Raw genomic sequence first — 19904 nt, forward strand, 5'->3', positions numbered from 1 at the left:
ACTTAGTTTTGCTAGGTAACAGTGAACTTACAATGGTTAAAACTCTTCATTAAAAATTTAATTATGATGCATAACTTCATCAACAGTTGTTCTTGCACACTGTACAGTTAATAAGAGCCAGGAGGGAAAAGACTAGTAAATAATGTTTGGACTTCAGTAAAATGAATAATTTATTTTAAGTTAACAAGCGAAATAATGTTTCATTTAAGTCAGCAGAGCATTGATAGTGTCACCAATGCAAGCAAAAAACGCTCAAGTTTTGAAGTACTGACCTCTGAAATGTTTATATTTTTCAGAAACCTATGAGGTAATGAGACTAACTGAAACATAAATACAAATAGAATGTTTTTGAAATAGAATTATCAGTCTCATTACCTCATTGGTTTCTGAAAAACTTAGCCATTTGGGAGGTCACATGAAGTGCATCAATTCTTTATTCCTGAAAAAACATCTATCATCCTTTCTAACTGTGCTAGACAGAAGTGATAAGAAACAAGGTGGTTTTTTGCAGAACTGGTGAGGAGAATAATATGTGGAAAATACTGCTTAGAAGAAAGCAAACGATGATAGGATATTTGTTGATAACTTCCATGGCATTAGAGGAACCTGCTAAGGGCAAAAACTGTGAAGGAAGACAGAGATTTGGAATATATGCAACAGTAATGTAGGATAATGTACAGAAAGTTCTGGTTGAGAATAATGAATTATTTAGGAATAAAGGAGACGATTCACCTAAAGACATAAGTGCTGCATCGTCATCAGATACACACCCAAAAGGTACGGAGCTTTACTTTGCTAGTTTTCAGAAGGGAATTCCTTTCTCAAGCTGTAGGAGAAACACACTCACACTCACATGCACATGCCTGTCTCCCTACATTGTGCTCATCAACTGCCAGCTCTTTCCTGGCCCGCAGTGAGTGTAATGGGGTGAGGTGGGGGTGCAGTGTGGGGTGGTACGAGAGGTGGAGAGAGGCAGGAGGCAGGGAGGTGATTGGGGGGAAGTGTCTGCAGCTCGTGAGAGAGTGAGGAGCTGCCTGTGGGCTGGCTAGGGGTGCAGGTAGATGGAGCATGTGGCAGACAGCTGAGCACTCAGTTTCACAGACTAGGGAGTGACATGGCAGCACACAACTAGCTTACACATACTGGGTGGGTGAAATGAGGGACATTCTACCCAAGCTACTTCCATCCCCTCCCAAAGTGGTGTTCCACCACACACCCAAACTCCGCAACATCCTAGTCCATCCTTATGCCACTCCCACCTGCAACCCCCTGCCACTCTTGTGGAGGACCCAGATGCAATACCTGCCCAATCCACCCACTCAGCACCTCCTACTCCTGCCCCATCTCAAGCTTATCCTACCCCATCAGAGGTCGGGCCACCAGTGAAAGCAGTCCTGTTATACACTAGCTCTGCTGCAACCACTGCACAGCATTTTACAGTGATTTAATAACTTACCAGCTGTCAAGCAGAATGAATGTCCACTGTCAAACTGTTGCCAAAAAAACAAGGTGGACCACCCAGTGGCACAACATGCAGCAGAGCACAAGAAGCAAGATTTCAATGGCTGCTTCGCAACCCCTGCCATATGAATCCTCCCAGCCACCACCAGTTTTTCTGAGCTGTGCAGATGGGAGCTATCCTTACAGCACATCCTTCGCTCCCGTAACCTCTTGGCCTAAATCTAAGGTAACTCCCCACCACCACCACCACCAAAAAGTGTGTGTGTGTGTGTGTGTGTGTGTGTGTGTGTGTGTGTGTGTGTGTGTGTGCGCGCGCGCACGCGCATGCCGCAAACACACACGCATACACCACTCCTTTCTTATTACCACTGCCCAATATGTGTCAGCTAGTTGTGTGCTGCCATTTCATGCCTTAGTCTGTGAAATCTAGTGCCATGTGCCCCCTCTACCTGCACCCCTAGCTAGCCCACGGATGGCTCCCACTTTCCGAGACACTAGACGTTTTCCCCCAACCCTCTTCCTTCCTCCCGCCTCTCTCCATCCCTCACACCACTCCACACTGCATGCCTGCCCACCTCGCCCCAGTACACTTGTCATGGGCTGGAAAAGAGCTGGCAGTCGAATGAGTGCAATGTAGGGAGGGGTGTGTGTGTGTGTGTGTGTGTGTGTGTGTGTGTGTGTGTGTGTGTGTGTGTGTGTGTGTGTTGAGGACGCGGTGCTTCTGCCTTTAGGACAATCGTCTCCTTTATTCCTAAATAATTCATAAATAATGCAGGATGTTGGATGTAAATAATACTCTGATATGAAGAGGGTGGAACAGGATTCCATCTACAGAAAATAACATCACAGATAAACAGGAGATGAAACAACGACAAAATAAAACAGTGTAATTCTATGACTAGGTGCATAGCATAGACAGTCAGCCAATACTGATGTTGTGGAAATACATTAATCCAAATTATGCTGCATCATAAAGGAATAACTAGAATAAAATTTCTGTTACATGACTAATTTTGAGAAGATATCACAAACCTGAGACACCGGATGATTAGGAAAGGTGCTATGACACTGTGACACCATCAGTAGTGACAAAACATGTAGAACCAGATCCATTTGGATGCTGTAGTGAGACCTTACAGTGTGCTCTGGGACAAATAGAGGCTGATGTGTGAAGGGCAAGATATACAAGACAGACATTCACCGTGTAGCACTGTTTGGCATAGATTGTTCCACATTGGGTAAAGGGCATTTTCATACATTATTTGTTTGTCTGGCAGAAATTTGGCATATATACTATGATGATGAAACTGAAGGAAGTTGGACTTACCTGTTAGGGACATGTCATGAGAGCAGGAACTCCCAACTAGGGCCAAAGCTGCATAAATTCTGGAAACCCATAATAAGTGACCATGAGGAAAACCTAAGCTAAACTATGATGCCCACTGGCCATCTTCAAGAAAAAGATGACTTGTTACTGTAACTAACATCACTGTTGGGAAGAAAGAGGAAATATTGTGATGGCTGTGATGAGACTTAAAAAGACTCAGGGTATCAGATCATTGCAAAATTATTATTTTTTTAGTTATTATTTTTATGCACTTTCAAACAGTCTGATTTACTGTTACTGACTTTTGCCAAATTCTTGTATGTGAGCAACCAATTATCTGAAAGTATATGTTTCCAGACAACTGGCAAACCATGAAACAAATGGTATGTGCAGTGCCTTACGAAAGGTGTCGAAAGCACTTTAGCTGTGATCCTATAAACACTTCAATGCCTGCCATGAATCTTAGAGTTGCAGTATGAATACTTTGTATTGCAAGTTGTGCAATCAACAGTTAAGTTCAGTTAGCGTATTTTAATGACAACAGAAATTTTCTAGAGATAAAGAGAGAAAAAAAATATTGCAGATAGCTCTGAACTAGGAATATTAGAACCCAAAAAATAGCTCATATCACCAACATGTTCTTTGGCATGTCAATGCGAGTGTAACTCAAATGTATAACACCAAGCGAGATGGCACAGTGCTAAAGACACTGATCTTGAACTCGGGAGGACAGTGGTTCAAATACCCATCCAGTATTGCAGATTTAGGTTTTCCGTGCTTTCTGCAAATCCCTTTAGGCAGTATCAGGATTGTGCCCTCGAAAGGACGCACCAATTCTCCTTCCCCAATTTGAGTATATGCTCCATTTCTAATGACCTTTTCAACAATGGAACATTAAACCCTAATCGTGCTTCCTGAATTGCAAAAACAGTTTTTTTAATTACTTTTTAATTTTTAGCTGTGGTCATGTAATTATATTGTCATTAAATCAGAGAGGAAGAATGTAACAAACAAGATTTGTAGGCGTTGTGTGCAAATTAGGTGATGTAATACAGAAGAGCACTGTGTATTTCATGAGCTATTCTGATATTAGACCAACTGGCTCACAATCAGTGTGTTAAAGATAACAATGGACTGTTTGATTTCACTGTCAGTGTTGTTAACTACATTATTGTACTGTTTTGATATTTGACTACGGTGTTCAGATGCAGAATTTGGTATAATAATATTTCCTAGTCCTGTGTTCTGTTTTTATGTTTTACATCAGCTTCACAGTGCCAAGACAAATGAATTTTATGGTAGATTAAGTCTTAATCCAGCTAGTTTTACTTAGTATTATGTCCAATGTGATCGTTGTGCAAACATGTTCTTAGACATTTCATCAATAGTATATAATTCGCCACATTTATAGCTCTTCATTAGGGACACACATTGAAGGTGTCAAAGTTCACCATCCCCCTTCCTTCCCCGATTTTCCTTTTCTCTTGGCAGCAATGTGTTACAACATTTGCTGTCGTACTGGAATAATTCCCAGAAATGGCATTCTAATTGTAAATCTACGTGATGCTTAGTTCATTTGATGAACACTGCAGCTGTGCTTGAAAGCTTTATATTTGCAAGTTGTCCTGTGCAAATTGGCGGCCTGCTTATAATGTATATGCTATCCTGCATGGTTTTGCTCTTGAATTTTTATAGAAATAATTGCTTTTTAATATTGCAAACAGACATTATGCATAAGATGTATAAACATTTCGTCGCATTGACCTCTGTAAAATTTTTAATCTCAAGAGCAACCCTCATGTAAGGAGATCCCTATTAGTATTATACAAATTTAAATGAAATTGATAGAAATGTAACAGATTCAGATGTTCGTTGTGATTTCCTGGTAACAAGCAATATATTTGGGGAAAATGTTGGTGCCGACATCACCTTGCTCATTGTAGCTTAAGTAACAGAAATATTTTATTTTTTTAAAAATAAGTCTAATTCACTCTCATGATGTTTTGTTACATCAAAAGTTGAAGGATGTTCTATATTTCAGTAAGCTTTGACATTTGTTTCACATTTGTCCTAGAACATGTTGATAATTGCATTTATGATATAATCAATTCATTATCTACTTATTTATAAAATGAACTTATCAATCTAAGAAGCAGTTTCCACTCTACATCAAATCTCCACCCTAGCATTACAGTAGTGACCTCCTCCAAGATGATACATATGTGCAGCCGTGGACATTTTATCCCTCAATGTTGTCCACTATCCATATCCCCTATTGGCACTTGTCCTGATCAAGCTGGCTAGCCCATCTGTTTCTTAGTATCACTCTTTGTGTACTTAACTCATGATACATATAACATTCATTTTAACATCAGATGTGGAAACTACTGCAAACTAGAATGATCTTTTTAATTTTTTTGTAGATTTAAAAAGGGAGTGCAATTCAGCATAGACTCTGAATGGGTAATTCAGGAAACTGGAGTGATCCGATGTCAGCAGATCACAATGAAAATGTTTTCCATTTTTTAGCTTTTGGTAGACACAAGCTATTTTGATTTCATTAAACCAGTTTTTTTAGACATTTATAAATGTTATTTCATTGAAAATTAGACAGTTGTTCTGTTGGAAGCTTACATCTTCATGAGCAGTTCTTGAGCATAAGTCCTATACTGTATCGTTTCCTTTAGTTCCTCAGAAATATCAGTTGAGCCATAATTGTCATACTGTTTAGATATATTTGTCTTCATTTCAAAACAATACAATTGGATGTTGGAGTGTAAAGTTCCATTGACAGTAAGAATACAAAGACGAGAACTGGTTCAGTTGAGAAAGAATGAGTGACTCAAAAATGGAGAGAGAGAAAATCTACTCACCAAGCAGTGGCAGGGGAAAACACACACACACACACACACACACACACACCCTTTCAGAGCCAGTGACTCTTTCTTCTGGCATAAGAGTTGAAGGGGATGGAAGAGAAGTGAAGGAAAAGGACTGGAAATGTTTAGGGAAAGGGTACTGTTCAGAAAAGTCACCCAGAACCCTGGGGTCAAAACATCAATTATTTAGAAGAAATATGATGCAGCCTAACAGCCCAGAAAATTTCAATTTCTCCTTCACCATGACAACACAAGGATTCACACAAGTATGCACACCTGAGAGCAACTCACAAAACTTCGTTGTACTGTTCTTCCGTGTCCACCACAGATTGCACACCTTCAGACTTCAATCTTCTTGGCCAAATGAAGGTTGCATTCTGCAGGAAGTAGTATGTGGATGCAATCTTCTTGGCCAAATGAAGGTTGCATTCTGCAGGAAGTAGTATGTGGATGGTGGGGAGGTTATTGATGCAGCAATATGTCCGCTCTGACTCTGACCAGAAGAGTGGTACCTTGCAGGTATACATGCCCTTTGGGCAAGGTGGCATAAGGCCTTTGCATTGGACAGAGATTATGTTGAAAAATAGGGTTTTGTAGCCAAAATAGTGAAAAAAATGTAGAGTATCTGAATCCTGAATAAAACCCACCTGCCTTCAGGAGAAGAATGTATTGCATTATGTATTGAATATCCGTTGTATAAGTTGAAAGACATGAAAGGAAAGCAGTAGTTGAAGGGTGTGAGACGGGGTGTTGCATATCCCCAATGTTGTTCAATCTGTAAAGGAAATGCAGATGATGATTGGAAAAGGAATTAAAAAAATTTAGGGAGAAGAAATAGAAACTCTGAGGTTTGCCGATAACATTACAATTCTGGCCCATCGGCTTGAAAGAACTGTTGAACAGAATGGATAGTGTCTTGAAAGGAGATTATGAAATGAATGTCAACAAAATTAAAACAAGGGTAATGGAATGTAATCAAGAGATGATTTTAGCTGTTTGGGCAGGAAAATGACCGATGATGTCCAAAGTAAGAGAATATAAATTGCAGATAGGAAATAACAAAAAAGCATTTCTGAAAAACAAGAAATTGTTAACATCAAATATAAATTTAACTGTCAGGAAGTCTTTTCAGGCAGGAAGTCTTTTCAGGCAGGAAGTCTTTTTCAGGCAGGAAGTCTTTTTCAGGCAGGAAGTCTTTTTCAGGCAGGAAGTCTTTTTCAGGCAGGAAGTCTTTTTCAGGCAGGAAGTCTTTTTCAGGCAGGAAGTCTTTTTCAGGCAGGAAGTCTTTTTCAGGCAGGAAGTCTTTTTCAGGCAGGAAGTCTTTTTCAGGCAGGAAGTCTTTTTCAGGCAGGAAGTCTTTTTCAGGCAGGAAGTCTTTTTCAGGCTGTTCTGTCAGGAAGTATTTGTTTATAACATAGCATTGTATAGTAGTGAAACTTGGATGATAAGCATTTCAGACAAAAAGAGAAAAGAAGCTTTAGAAAAATGTTGCTGTAGAAGAATGCTGAAGACTATGTAGATAAATTGAATAACTAATAATGAGTGAGGTACGGAATTTGTCAAATTCATTTGTGGATTATGTGTGCTACTTATGATTGGATGTGCGCACAGGTAGCCAAATAATAATGGAACTTTATTAATGTAGCACATCAAGCAAGTTCAACATCAAGCAGCTTCAGAATAACCCTACTAAAAGATTGTCCAGATGTGATACAAGAATGAAACAATATAGAGTAGCAGTTTATCAGAAGGTAGGAGCCGTATCATTTATACCAGCCATGGTCACTGAGTTTAGGGTCTGTCCATACAGGGTACCAGTGACATAGCTGGTATATGTTCATACGTGGATGTAGTCTTTGAACAGTGCACTTACAATGTCCGTGCGTGAGGCCATAGCCCCTGACTGATAGGCCATGGCATGGCTGGTGTAAAGCCTGGAAGTACTACGTGCTCAGTGAATGGAATTCTGATTGACAGACCATGTAACTGTCGGTATTAATCTCAAAGAACTGTGAATCCTGACATGCACTGACTGCAGGGAGGCCAGGCAGTGTCCTGTAAGTCACATGGTGAAATAATATCAGCAAAGTGTTGTGGTTGCACATGTCTTGCAGAGGTGAGATAATGCCAATAGTAGCAGTGGTGCATACAATGAACATAGTGCCACCTGGTACTGTGGCAGCTGCTATGGTGTGATGTTCCATGGTTGTGTTGCTGGCATCCTGGAAGGGCGGCAATCATGGCGCATTGCTGTGTGGCTGGTCGCTGGGCCGTAGGTGACAGAATCCCAGAGTCAAATTGGGGAGAAAAGAAATCTATGGTACGACTTGACTAAACACAGGGATCAGTTGTTAGGACAAATCCGGTGGCGTCAGGGAATAGCCAGTTTGTTAATGCAGGGAAGTGTGAGGGCTAAAAATTGTAGTGGGATACCTAGATATAAATACAGAAAGCAGGTTGAAGTGGATGTAAGTTGGAGTGGTTACTCGTAGATGAAGATACTTGCACTAGATAGACTAGCATGGAGAGCTGCATCAAACCAGTCTTGAGACTGAAGAGCACAACAGCATATGGAAAACTGTATAAACTAGAATTGATAAAATTTGGTTTTTGTAAGGGTTAGTTGAAATAGAAATGATATCCTCAGAATTTTGAAGATTGTTGGGAGAGCCTGTTGTGACAAAATTGTACCATCTAGTATGGAGGGTGTGGGAACAATTAAAAAGTATTTTAATGTCAAATAACATAAAATCATGGAAGTAAGATAACATGTCATTAACAAAGTAAAGGTACAACACAATTCAGAAACATTGTTCTATCAATTACCCAAATCCTCCCCAACCTGGTCTACCTCCAGATGCTTGACCAGCTGGACAGGTCGTGCGAGGTGTCTTCCATTGGCAGTTACAAGGATGGCTGTGCATGGGACTCCATCTCTGTCTTCTTTCAGGTACTGTAGTCTTGGCTTCTCCACATGTGCTGTGGAAGAACTACATTGTGCAGAAGAACCATGTCACTGACTTGGATCCTTACCAGTCCTCCATTTGGGTGTTTGACTTAGTGAAAGCTGCACAAAAGCACAAGATACTCCTTACTCCAATGCTTCCAAAAATCTGGTGCCGTTTTCTAACGGAGTCTGAACTCCCTCATCAAGTCTTCTACAGTTGATGGTTCAGGTCCTGTTGGCAGTATTATAAGTGTGCTGCAGTGAGTACTTTCTCTTCAATTTGAGAATTGTCCACGAGTTCAGGGCAGCTTCAGTATTCACAAGTACAGTCACCAGCCCTTCTTCGTCCGTACTCAGAGTACTTTCGAGGGACATCTTTTGTTTGAGCCAATGATTTTTTGCCAGAATCCTCCCCACCAAGCCACCTGTGGAACTATAAATTTCCAAGTTATGCCTTGTTGAGCGAAGTATTTGTGGGTCTTATCATCAGAGATGGCTGACCACAGTTCCAATATCTCTTTGTTGTTTGTTTGGAACATTTGCGCATCATCACTGTAAAAGGTTTGCTGAATGTCATGTCTGCCAATACGTCTTTATAGTGACAACCTGGAATCATCGGTTGATGCATTGTGGACTAGCTCAAGGTGAATGCTTCTCATCGCAGCACAGTATAGGCTTTAATTTTGATTCTTCCTACTGTGGCATACAATGGCCCCGCAAATCAACGATGTCAAGCTGCTGCCATTTCTTCCATGGTAAATTCAACATGTCAGTTGAAGAGAGTTATCTGTTATTTGCAGTAGTTTCCAGAAGGAACTAAATCTTTCAGTATCTGTCAGTGACTGGGGTGTCTCCTTGAGGAGAATCTGTGGGTGCAAATGTAAGTTTTTATAGTTTGGCAACAAAGCAGGTGTAGACATTCATTTGGCTATTGACAGGGCTGTTGCAAAAGCCAAGGCTTTCATATGTTCCAAAATATGTCATTGTGTGTAAGGCTTGAGGAATTCTGGTTCTTGACAGATGATGCACAAAATTCTCTCTACCTGGATAATGCACCCACTGGGATGGTGAGGTGTACCTTTGAATTTCCATAGCCCTGTTCCATACAAAAGATATTCAAGTATGGGGATTACCCTTTAGCCAAGCAAGTGTGACCATGGAGTCAGATCATAGTTGCTCTACTTATTTCTGTCTTGGTACCCTTGCAGTAGTAATGTAATAGTCTTGTCCTCATTAATGCTATCAGGCATTCCAGTTGTGGCTGCATAACACTCTTCGTGGGTATTCATGCACTTCTGTGACACACCAATTTGATGTGAGATTTGATTTTTACAGTACACCTTACTACAGGACTGCACCTATGCTTGCTCTGAATATTAAAAAAAGGGGGGGGGGTGCAAGTTTTTCCACCTTCAGAGTCTTTGATTCATCATGGTTCGTAAGTGTGTGATAGGCTTTGAAGGGCTGACATCCAAGTGTGCCACCAAGTGGCTAGAGGCTGAGGCAGAATTCCAGATCGCCCTAGTTCAAGTATTCAAGTATTTTTAAACAAATTTTTTACTATTGTGGGTGCCTCATAAAAACCAGTGACTGCTTGTAACAAACCTATTTTGATCACTACCAACTGTGATATTTTATTGATATTTTCAGACTGATCCACACAAAATTATCATCTACTCCAGCCCACTAAACTTCCATATATGAGAAGTTCTTGTGATCAATCATCCTTTTGATTTCCGTATTCCGACCAGTTGCTGAGAGTTTGTTGCCCATTGCAACATGGGCAGCTTGATTTTATTCATGAGTGAGGATAGCCAATAGTAAACAGCTATACCACCATTTTTGTCTGCTGTGACTGGCCGTGGTGGCTGAGCAGTTCTAGGCGATACAGTCTGGAACCGCGCGACTGCTACGGTCGCAGGTTCGAATCCTGCCTCGGGCATGGATGTGTGTGATGTCCTTAGGTTGGTTAGGTTTAAGTAGTTCTGAGTTCTAGGGGACTGATGACCTCAGGAGTTAAGTCCCATAGTGCTCAGAGCCATTTGAACTTTTTTTTTCCCTGCTGTGCCTGCTGCCCAGTCCTCCATATAATTTTTACGATCTAATTAGGCACTAACAATGTGAAACTGTGATTGGTATGAACCTGCTAATTCACTCACTGCAGCTAAAGTAGGAATGGGCTACATTTAAGCCCAAAGGGAAGTCGTTTAAATTGGCAAGTAGCTCTTCTTTGTATGATGCTTGCTTCATTTGTGATCATTGATTATGGTTGCTGCACTAGAAAAACTTCAATAGGTCTCTGATGTCTGGATGGAGAAAACCTGCCAAAAAGGCCTAGGTAATATCTGCTATGATGGCAAAACGTTGCATTCTAAAATTCTTGAATACTGCTGTTACTTCGGCACAAAGGTTAGCCCTGTTTCCAGGATGACATTAAGTCAGGGGCAGTTTTCATCATGTAAAGTTGTCAAATACGACTCGCCATGTGATCCTTCCATCTCTCTTTTTCATCACTATTTGATAAGGCAAATGAAAGGTGTTGACTGAAAATTTTGCTGTGGAGCCAGAATGAAGTATTCATTTCAGGTATGATTTGACATCCGTGTGGTGCCTCCGTCAGGGGACTGATGACCATAGATGTTAAGTCCCATAGTGCTCAGAGCCATTTGACATCTGTGTCTCGTATTTGGAATTGAAGATGTCATTCTTCTCTAGATGCCTTTGCAAAGTGGGAAGCATTTTTCATCATCATAGATATTACTTGGAAGAATGACTGTTAATTTTGGTGGAAGACACATTACCCTTCACAGATCCCCGATAGAATAGGAAGCGTGAACTTCCCCAAGAACTGCTGAATCTTTCTCAGTGATTGGTCAGTCCTGATAACCAGGTATTCCTATTGTCTTTAAATCCCAGAAGTTTCAGGCTGTGTTGACAAGTACTTGAATAAATGGCAGGTTTATGAGGATAGCAGCAGCTTGATTTACAAAATCCTTGGGTGGTTTCTGCTAAGGATCCATCCAAATTTTGAGGGTGACCTTAACAATTTTCAGTAGTCATCAGTTCCAATTAGTAGCTCTATGGGAAGATCATCGTATCCCTCTGTGGGATCAGCCAGTTGTACATTAGTAATGTGTTGCCTTGTGAAATCTTGAGATACTAACTGAATGTCTAAAAAATGAGTGAAAATTCACAAATGCTGTAACTGAAACATGAGAATTGCTCCATATGCTTCTCAGCGCCACGTGGCCTAAACAACAAGTGTGTGACATAGTGCATAAAGACTCAAATTCCAGTTGTAAATTGCCAATCAGTGATCTACCGAAGAAGCTGGATTTGCTGCCACTATCTAAAATGCAGTGTGTAAGTCTTACACCTATAGACCCTATAAAATACACACTGAAGATAAGTAAATCCTGAACATTCGGTATTCACATTGCCTATTGAACTGTGTTTGGTAGGAGTAATCGATGAAGTAAAATGTTATTGCACACTGACTTTTGATGGGCTTTTCTTGCAAAAGAGGCATTGTGCTTTTTCTCTCTTTCTACAGTCCTTTTCTATGTGACCCTGGTTGAGGCAAAGAAAGCACCTATTGCTACATCTCAAACTCTTGAGGCTCACATGAATAACCTTCACTTTCTTGCTGTCTTGTCCCCGTGACCAAGGTGTTCACAAAATGCACAAAAGACGTCTACCTTCTGTACGGGCTTGCAAGCTGCACATCCTGACTTAGGTTGAACGTTGAGGGCCACTGTATATGGTACAATGTTAATCTGCAACTTTCCCCACAAATCTTTCAATCTGTCAGTGCCCATTCTTCCTCTTCTGACAGGAATTTCATCAGTTAAAGAATGTTCCCTTTTGACAATTATTTAATTATTCAGCATCTAAATATGTCGTACAAGAAAGTATGAAGTATTTTTGGAATTAAAATGTGACTAGTAAGTCTCTACATTCTCTCCTAGTGCCTGTAGAGCTTGAATGCACTTATTGTGTTCAATAACTGTTAAGGGATTCTGGAGAGTCAGATGTTACAGGGGTGACATCTTCCAGATAGTCAAGATGTGGCTGGATAATTCTGTTTGTATCACCATAAAGTGCACATAAAATTTTCTTGGTTTGTTCGTAAGCAGCTGCAGTTGCAGCAATGCCTTGTACCAAACTCTTGAATTCCCCGTCCAGGTAAATATATGTTTGGTGGCAGTTGACAAGTTCGGGTCTGCGTCAACAGAGGATTCAAACTCTTCCCAAAAAATGTGTCTGTTCCTCAGTGTCACTGGGAAATGGCTCTGACTTGATCAGTGGTGGTTGAACACTGTGACTACAGAACTGTGTGAAAAAAAAAACCCAAAGTCATCCTGCCACTCATGGCAACTGGATGTCTTCCCTCAGTATTATATTTGGCCTTCAATTCACATGCTTCAGAGTTTGTATAGTCTTCACATGTAAGACATCAGCTTTGTATTGTGTGTCATCAAGTAAGTCATGGGTAGTGTCATCCAAGGTCATTAAACTAGCCAAAGTTCCTGCAAACAACTGCTAATATATTCTATCTCATTTTTGGGCGTGGAGTCATCAAAACAATGTATTTGAGTAGTGAAGTGTTTAGCGTTGGAATGCTTTGTTCCTTGTTTATATTTTAACTTGGAAAGAAAATTTATGCTATGCACTTGTTATGTAATCAAATCATTCTTCTACACACTATTTAAATATTATTCGATCAGCTAGTTTACAAGCAGTAAGCTAGATGAAAATAAGCTGAAGACCACAATATGTAGATGACTGAGATGGGAGCATGCATTGTATGTTATGCATGAAGAAATTCCTCCTTGTAGTCACTCAGAATTGATGTGGGAGTCCTCTTGAACTATTGTAGCTGCCCTATAAGGTTCAAAAAGACCTCATCCATGTTGCTTGTTCCCTGTTTTGGCACCAGAAAATGTGTGGGAACAATTAGAAAGTATTTTAACTTCAAGTAACGTACAACTTTATTTACCCAGAATGTATATATTATGGCGATTAAATGACATCTGTCATTAACAAAGCTGACACACCGTATAATTCAGAAATTTTATTTAGCAGTTCCCTACACAGTGATGAGAGACAGGCGTAATATCCTCAGACAGGAAGAGAGTGCTATAATTCTTGTACAGTAGCGAGGAAGGTACCGACTGGTAGGAGTTCTACCAACTATCAATTTAATAAGTCTTGGCTGCAAGGTAATAGCACAGATATCTGCAGAATAATGGGATAACTGGTAAAAGCCAACATGGAGAAAGACTTATTTGGGTTCTGAAAAAATTTCAAAGCAATATTGACCTTATAAATAACCTATGAAGATAGGCTGAAGAAAGACAAATGCACTATTTTAAATTCTGGAGGCATCAGTAATAAAATGCAGGGAGTGAAGCTTACATACACTGTATACAAAAAGCAGAAGACAGTTGCAAAAGTCAGGGACGATATGATAGTGTTGAATAGAGAGTGAGATGGGTTGCTGCTGAACTCCCATATTATCCAGTTTTTACATGCAGCAAGTAGTAGTAAAGGAAACCAAGAAGAAATCTGGAATAAAGAATTAAAATTCAGGGAGAGTGGAATGAAAACTTTGGGGTGTGCTGATAACCATGTACTTCTGTCACAGGTGGTAAAGGACTTTGAAAATCATATAAATGAAATTATTAGTGCCGTGGAAATATGGTATAAGATTAATGTATATATGAGTGATAGAGCTCACTAAATTCAATCTGATAATTCTGAAGGAATTAGATTAGGAAATTGGACACTAAAAAGTAATAGAGGTTTTGTCATTTGGGGCAACAAGTTAGTGGACAGGGGTAGAAATGAAGAGGGTATAAAATACAAACTGCCAGTAACAAGAACAGCTTTTGTAAAAAAGATAAATACGTTTATATGGAATATACATTTTAAGTATTAGGAAGCTTTTCAGAAAGTATTTGTCAGGAGTGTGGCCTTATATGGAAGTCAAACCTGTGTGATAAATACGAGGTGGAATCCAAAATTTTCAGGACTGGTGCCGCCATCTGGAAAGTAGGAGTAGTAGATCTTGGCACCGCTAAGTGGCGAGAGCTGCATATCTGATGATGAATCAATGTGCGGAGTGGCCATTCAACATGTTGCATGTCCACAGTGATTTCCACAATACTCTGCGTTTGGTGTGTGGCAATTTTACGATGTATCCGTGAACAGAACAGCTCGTGTGTATCAAATTCTGTGGGAATCTTTGGAGAAGTGCTATGGAGATGCTTGCAATGATTCAAGTGTTTGGGGGATAAAGCAACAATTGTCCCAGTGGAAGAGCCAGGGCTCTCCAAGACCCAAAAAAGCGAGACAGGTGAAGAGCAAAGTGAAAAGCAATATCATCGTTTTCTTTGTTACCAAGGGAACTGTGCACAAAGAATTCATCCTACCCAACCAAACTACTACGCATACTATTGTGGCGTTTTGTGATGGCTCCATGAAAACGAGCGGTGACGACGGCCCGAACTTTGGCATCAAGGGAACTGGCTGCTGCATCACAACAATGCACCCTGTCACACGTCCTTGCTCACCAAGACCTTTTTGGCAAAAAACAACATGGCGGTTGTACCCCACCCACCATACGCATCAGGTTTGGCACCTCGCGACTTCGCACTATTCCCAAAACTGAAACTCAAGTTGAAAGGCTGTTGGTTTGATACTTTAGAGAGGATTCAAGAAGCATCGCTGGTGGTGATAAACACCCTCAAGAACAGGACTTCCAGAGAATGTTTGACCAGTGGCGGAAGCACTGGGACTGGTGTATACGTGTGGATGGGAACTACTTTGAGGGTGATGGTGACCATTAGTCCAAAGGTAAGGTTTTCAACAGATGGCAGCACCAGTCCCGAAAATTTTGGCTAGCACCTTGTAGTGTGACAAGAGATGAATAGAAATTTTAACAAGAAAAATGCTGGAGATTTATTCAATAGATTGTGTAACTGACGAACAGTTTAGTGAATTGACTAATGGAGGGGGCAAGTTGAAAGGACACATCCAGAAACATCAAGGAATAGTTACTGGGGGGGGGGGGGGGGGTTCAGAAATGCATCAAACTAGAACAAGACAACAATAACAATGTGGACTGAATTACTGAAAACACATACAATTAAAAATGTGCTTTTCTTGGAGATTGTTTGAGAAGGTCTGCACAACAGCTGGCATGCTTGCTCTGCTGTTCACGCAGTGTAATGAGCCAGTCACTGGCTGCAGTCCTTTGCATCGCACATTATCCCCATGTGAATTGCCTAACCTTTCAACAGTTGTTGCAGATATTTTGTGATATTTCAAAATCAAATAACCCACTACATTAAACCCAGATAGTTCAGAGTGAAAAATAGAAGCCACTGTGAGTTCACTTTTGATGCCTGCCAGATCACACGTTGCTAACATAGTGAACCTCTCTTCCAACTTGGGAGAAAATCCATATCCATTTCTAATCACAAGAAAATGCATGCATGCAGTATACTGGTCTCCACATGTGCGGAGTGAACCATTCAGACATGTGTCCCATCTCACAAATGGTTTAAGATATCGCATCAAGTCCCTGTCGAAATGATAGCACCCTAAGAAGGAGTACCCAGTCATAAGGCTGATATACGAAGCTACCCTGTAATCCAACTGCAAACCTTTTCAGTGGAACAGTGTAACCAGCCAAGTAAAAATCAACATTTATCAGTAAAGGCTGAAGTACCCCTTGCCTCCTAAACTTACATTCTTGTTTTAATATAAAAATTAAGTTCTATACCCAAAATGAAAATTGTATAGTCTCTACAGGAGTCTGTTTTTGTTTGTTACTTATAATAAATTAATAAAGATAATGGATTTTGATATCATTGAAATTTAAAATCCAGACTGACAGAATATAATATGGTTGTTCAGAATGAGAGAAAGTAAAAGTTCGTAAAAAATGTTTGACAATATTCATATTAGTGTGAAAATGCAATCGTAGTTCAACTGAAAATGAAAAGTATAGGATAATAATGGCTAATAAAATGAGACATGCTGAATGTCTTGTTACACTGGGAAAAGTAAGAAAAAGTTTGTTACAGAACAGAAAAATACTCACTAAGTAGGATGAGGAAGGAATGAAAACTCAGTGAACCAGTGGCTGAGGACTTGCAAGAGGACAAGTGCATCTCTGAAGCGTGAAGAAAATTCTGCTTTGTTCTTTAATAAATTTCCAGAATGAGATAAAATAATATGTATATTTACAGATGCATATCACAAACATTTTTCTAAGTTACTAGCTGTTTCGGAGCGTGTACTCCTCCCCCTCTCTGGAGTTCATAATTTTCCAATACCAGTGCTAAGGCTTACTGAGTTTGTTGTAGAACTTCCATGGCTGACATCTTCTCTCCATGACACTAATATCTCATTGATTTGGTGCCACCTTGTAGTCCATTGTTTACTCACTGTTTGTGAAAAATTCCACTAAATAATATTGAAATTCTAATGTGAACACATTACTTTAGTTGCTACTGTCCAGTGATTGCAGACTGCCAACCAGCAGACATAGCATTTCCATTGAAACTGACGATTATTGAGTGAAGTTATGAAACATCTCAATGTGACTGACAAGTCTGGCTTTCACATGTCATCTACCGGGTGAAGAATTTGTCAGTATGCCAATTGATGATGATTATTTGGGAAATTGTCACAGAAGTGGTAAATACCGTGAAGTAAGTGGTGATGAACGCAATGTTGCTGTTGGGAGAATTTTGATGGAACAGGTTAGCATGCATTTGTAGCTAGATTGTGCACAAATACGATTTTGGTACATGAATTGCTGAAGAATTTGACAGGAGCTGTGTGAAACAAAAGAGCTGTCATGACTTCAGAAATACAAAATGAAATTAAAATGAAGAAATATGATGTATGTGCTTTCCTGAGAGACGCTGGTGTGATAATATTAGCATGCAATATAAGAGGTAGTTTTTTATGGTGAGCACATAGAGCAAATCGTATTTTTAGTGCAAAAAGTGAAAAACTGACAGTTGCTGTGACAGATAGGAGAAGAGAGGACTATTGACTGAGCCAGTTGTTCCATCTCTAATATGATTTTGTCCAATAACAGTTGAAGTTGGAAGGAATGAATAGTAAATAGTTTTATATTGTGCAAGCAGTGCCAGGAAGACAGGGCAGTTGACATTTTACACACATCCAGTACAGAAAGACACTTTGTGAGGAGCTTTTTAGTTAAGTTTGGAGCAACATTCTGAGAAATGAAACAAATCTGTTTTCTCTTCACGATGTCAAAATAATGTACAGTATACAGTGTTGAGGAGATGCCAGACATGTACAGAAAAATGTGTTTTACTTAAAGACATGCTCTTTAAATCCAGTCCTTCATCCAGTGGCTACTTTGAAAGACATAAAAACTTTTCAGCAATAGGAATAACAAAATATTTGCAACAAAACTGTTTTCTTCACTAAAAAAACCAAAACCTCCAGGCATGTGTAAGTGATCACAACTAGTAGAGCACTTGGTGCCACAAGAAGTGTAACGCTAGAACCAAAAAAGGTTAACTGTATAATAAAAGATAATAACACTGAATCTTATTTTATTTTCCTTCTATGGCAGTCTGTGCCATTACTAAGAATAGAAGACAGACACAGTTATTTTGTCAGAGGGGTGAAGAACTGGAAGTTCATTTTCCTCAAAAATGTCATTATCAGTACAGAAGATACCAAAAAAAAAAAAAAAAAAAAAAAACAAACCAAAACAGAGCTTTTAAAACCAGTGAGTAATGAGTAAGTGGAAATAGAAATTTTTGTTTGAAATCTCCATTCTATAATTTTTAGTCATTGCTTTGTGTTCATCAAAAATACAACATTGAACTGTTTTGGATTCTGTTTTAGACTGTAAGTCATGCTATACTTGGCTGAGCGAACCACTTCACTGGTTGAAGAAAGAGCAAGTTTGTTAGTTTGTAGAAACTGGTTCTAGGCAACAAGTCTTACACAAAAAGGTCACATCAGATCCCTCATTAATGAAAATGGAACAAAATCAAAATGATAAATAAATTCAACCAGTATTCTGTTGTTACATGATGGTGCTAACTATTGACAGGATAAATTGGGAAGGTGGGTTTTGTTAGTGAAAACAACCAGTAAATTTATTTTGACATTAGAGGAAAGAGTTGAACACTGCATCTGATGTACACTTTTCTGGAATGAATAGTATGTACAAGTTGCAGTACATAATGAGCTTTCACAGTACATGAGCTTTAAGTACATTGCACAAACTCAGTTCTAACATACATTATCATGAAGTTTATAAAAATAAATGGGGTTTAAGTTTAGATTATGCCTGACTTCTCTTGAGAATTTCCCAGTTGAATTGTCATTTATTTGTATCATTCATGCAGGATTGTAATATAAAATAGGACATAACCCTAAACTGATTTTATTGTATAAGCTTGTGTAATGAAACATTCAAAGGTAGCTCCCCACAAAATTAACCTAATTACAGAATGGAATACTATAATACTGTTGAACTCATGAGGCATTGTCTCACATTTTATATTGTTAAGTACTAACACAAGTAAAAGATCATCATACTACTGTATCTTTATTTCCATTTTAATTTTGACTTTTAGGATTCAGTGCTTCTATCATTAGGACTGCATTGTAATATCAATGCATTCATGCTGCGAGAATGTAAGATTAAAGCACACATATGGCAGTGTTCTTCTTATTAGCTTTTCTCTTAGTAATTTCAGTTTAATTATTTCATTATTGCTTTCACTTTAGACAATGCAAATGTTATAGAAAATAATACAGAAAACTAAATTCACAAAATTTGTCAAGTACAGACTTACCTATATGATAATATTTGAGTATCAGTAAAATGCAAAAATTATACAAGGCTGACTTTTCTCAACTAGTGCTAATGTCTGGTTGTATTGTTCTATGCTTCCTCTGGATGTCGCAACATTGCTCTGTGCACTTGCGTAGCAGTGTTTCCTGGAGGTAGTAAGCACATTTATAGTTTATTCCCTCATTCTTTTTTTTAAGTGCCCTTTCTTGTTTAGTGTAACAATTTAGTTTCCTAAATTCAGTGTTAACAGCCTTTCAGTATCACTTGTCACTAATGATTTAAAAAGAAACAATATATGTTGCTTTTTATTTAGAATAACCATTTGGACTTTTAGCAGTTGTTTATGAATGATACTTTTAAAATGATATAAGTATGTGCATCTTGCATTACAAATGAGTGTCTTTGTAGTTTGCTTTGTGTTGTTTG

At 39.2% G+C, this 19904-nt stretch overlaps 1 protein-coding gene across 12 annotated transcripts in view; it reads left to right on the forward strand.

The window, feature by feature from the left end:
* The window catches only part of LOC126185655 (C-Jun-amino-terminal kinase-interacting protein 4), a 270109-nt gene that overhangs the window by 157851 nt on the left and 92354 nt on the right, over positions 1-19904 (forward strand). For 10 of the 12 annotated variants that reach the window (XM_049928155.1, XM_049928156.1, XM_049928146.1 and 7 more), the window contains one exon: positions 19616-19630. The exons of the other annotated variants lie outside the window; for them this stretch is intronic. In XM_049928155.1, coding sequence (XP_049784112.1) covers positions 19616-19630 — 15 coding nt within the window. The remainder of the gene's footprint in view (positions 1-19615; positions 19631-19904) is intronic. 12 annotated transcript variants of the gene reach the window in all.

The sequence above is a fragment of the Schistocerca cancellata genome, chromosome 1 (genome assembly GCF_023864275.1).
Source record: "Schistocerca cancellata isolate TAMUIC-IGC-003103 chromosome 1, iqSchCanc2.1, whole genome shotgun sequence".
NCBI classification, from domain to species: Eukaryota; Metazoa; Arthropoda; class Insecta; order Orthoptera; family Acrididae; genus Schistocerca; species Schistocerca cancellata.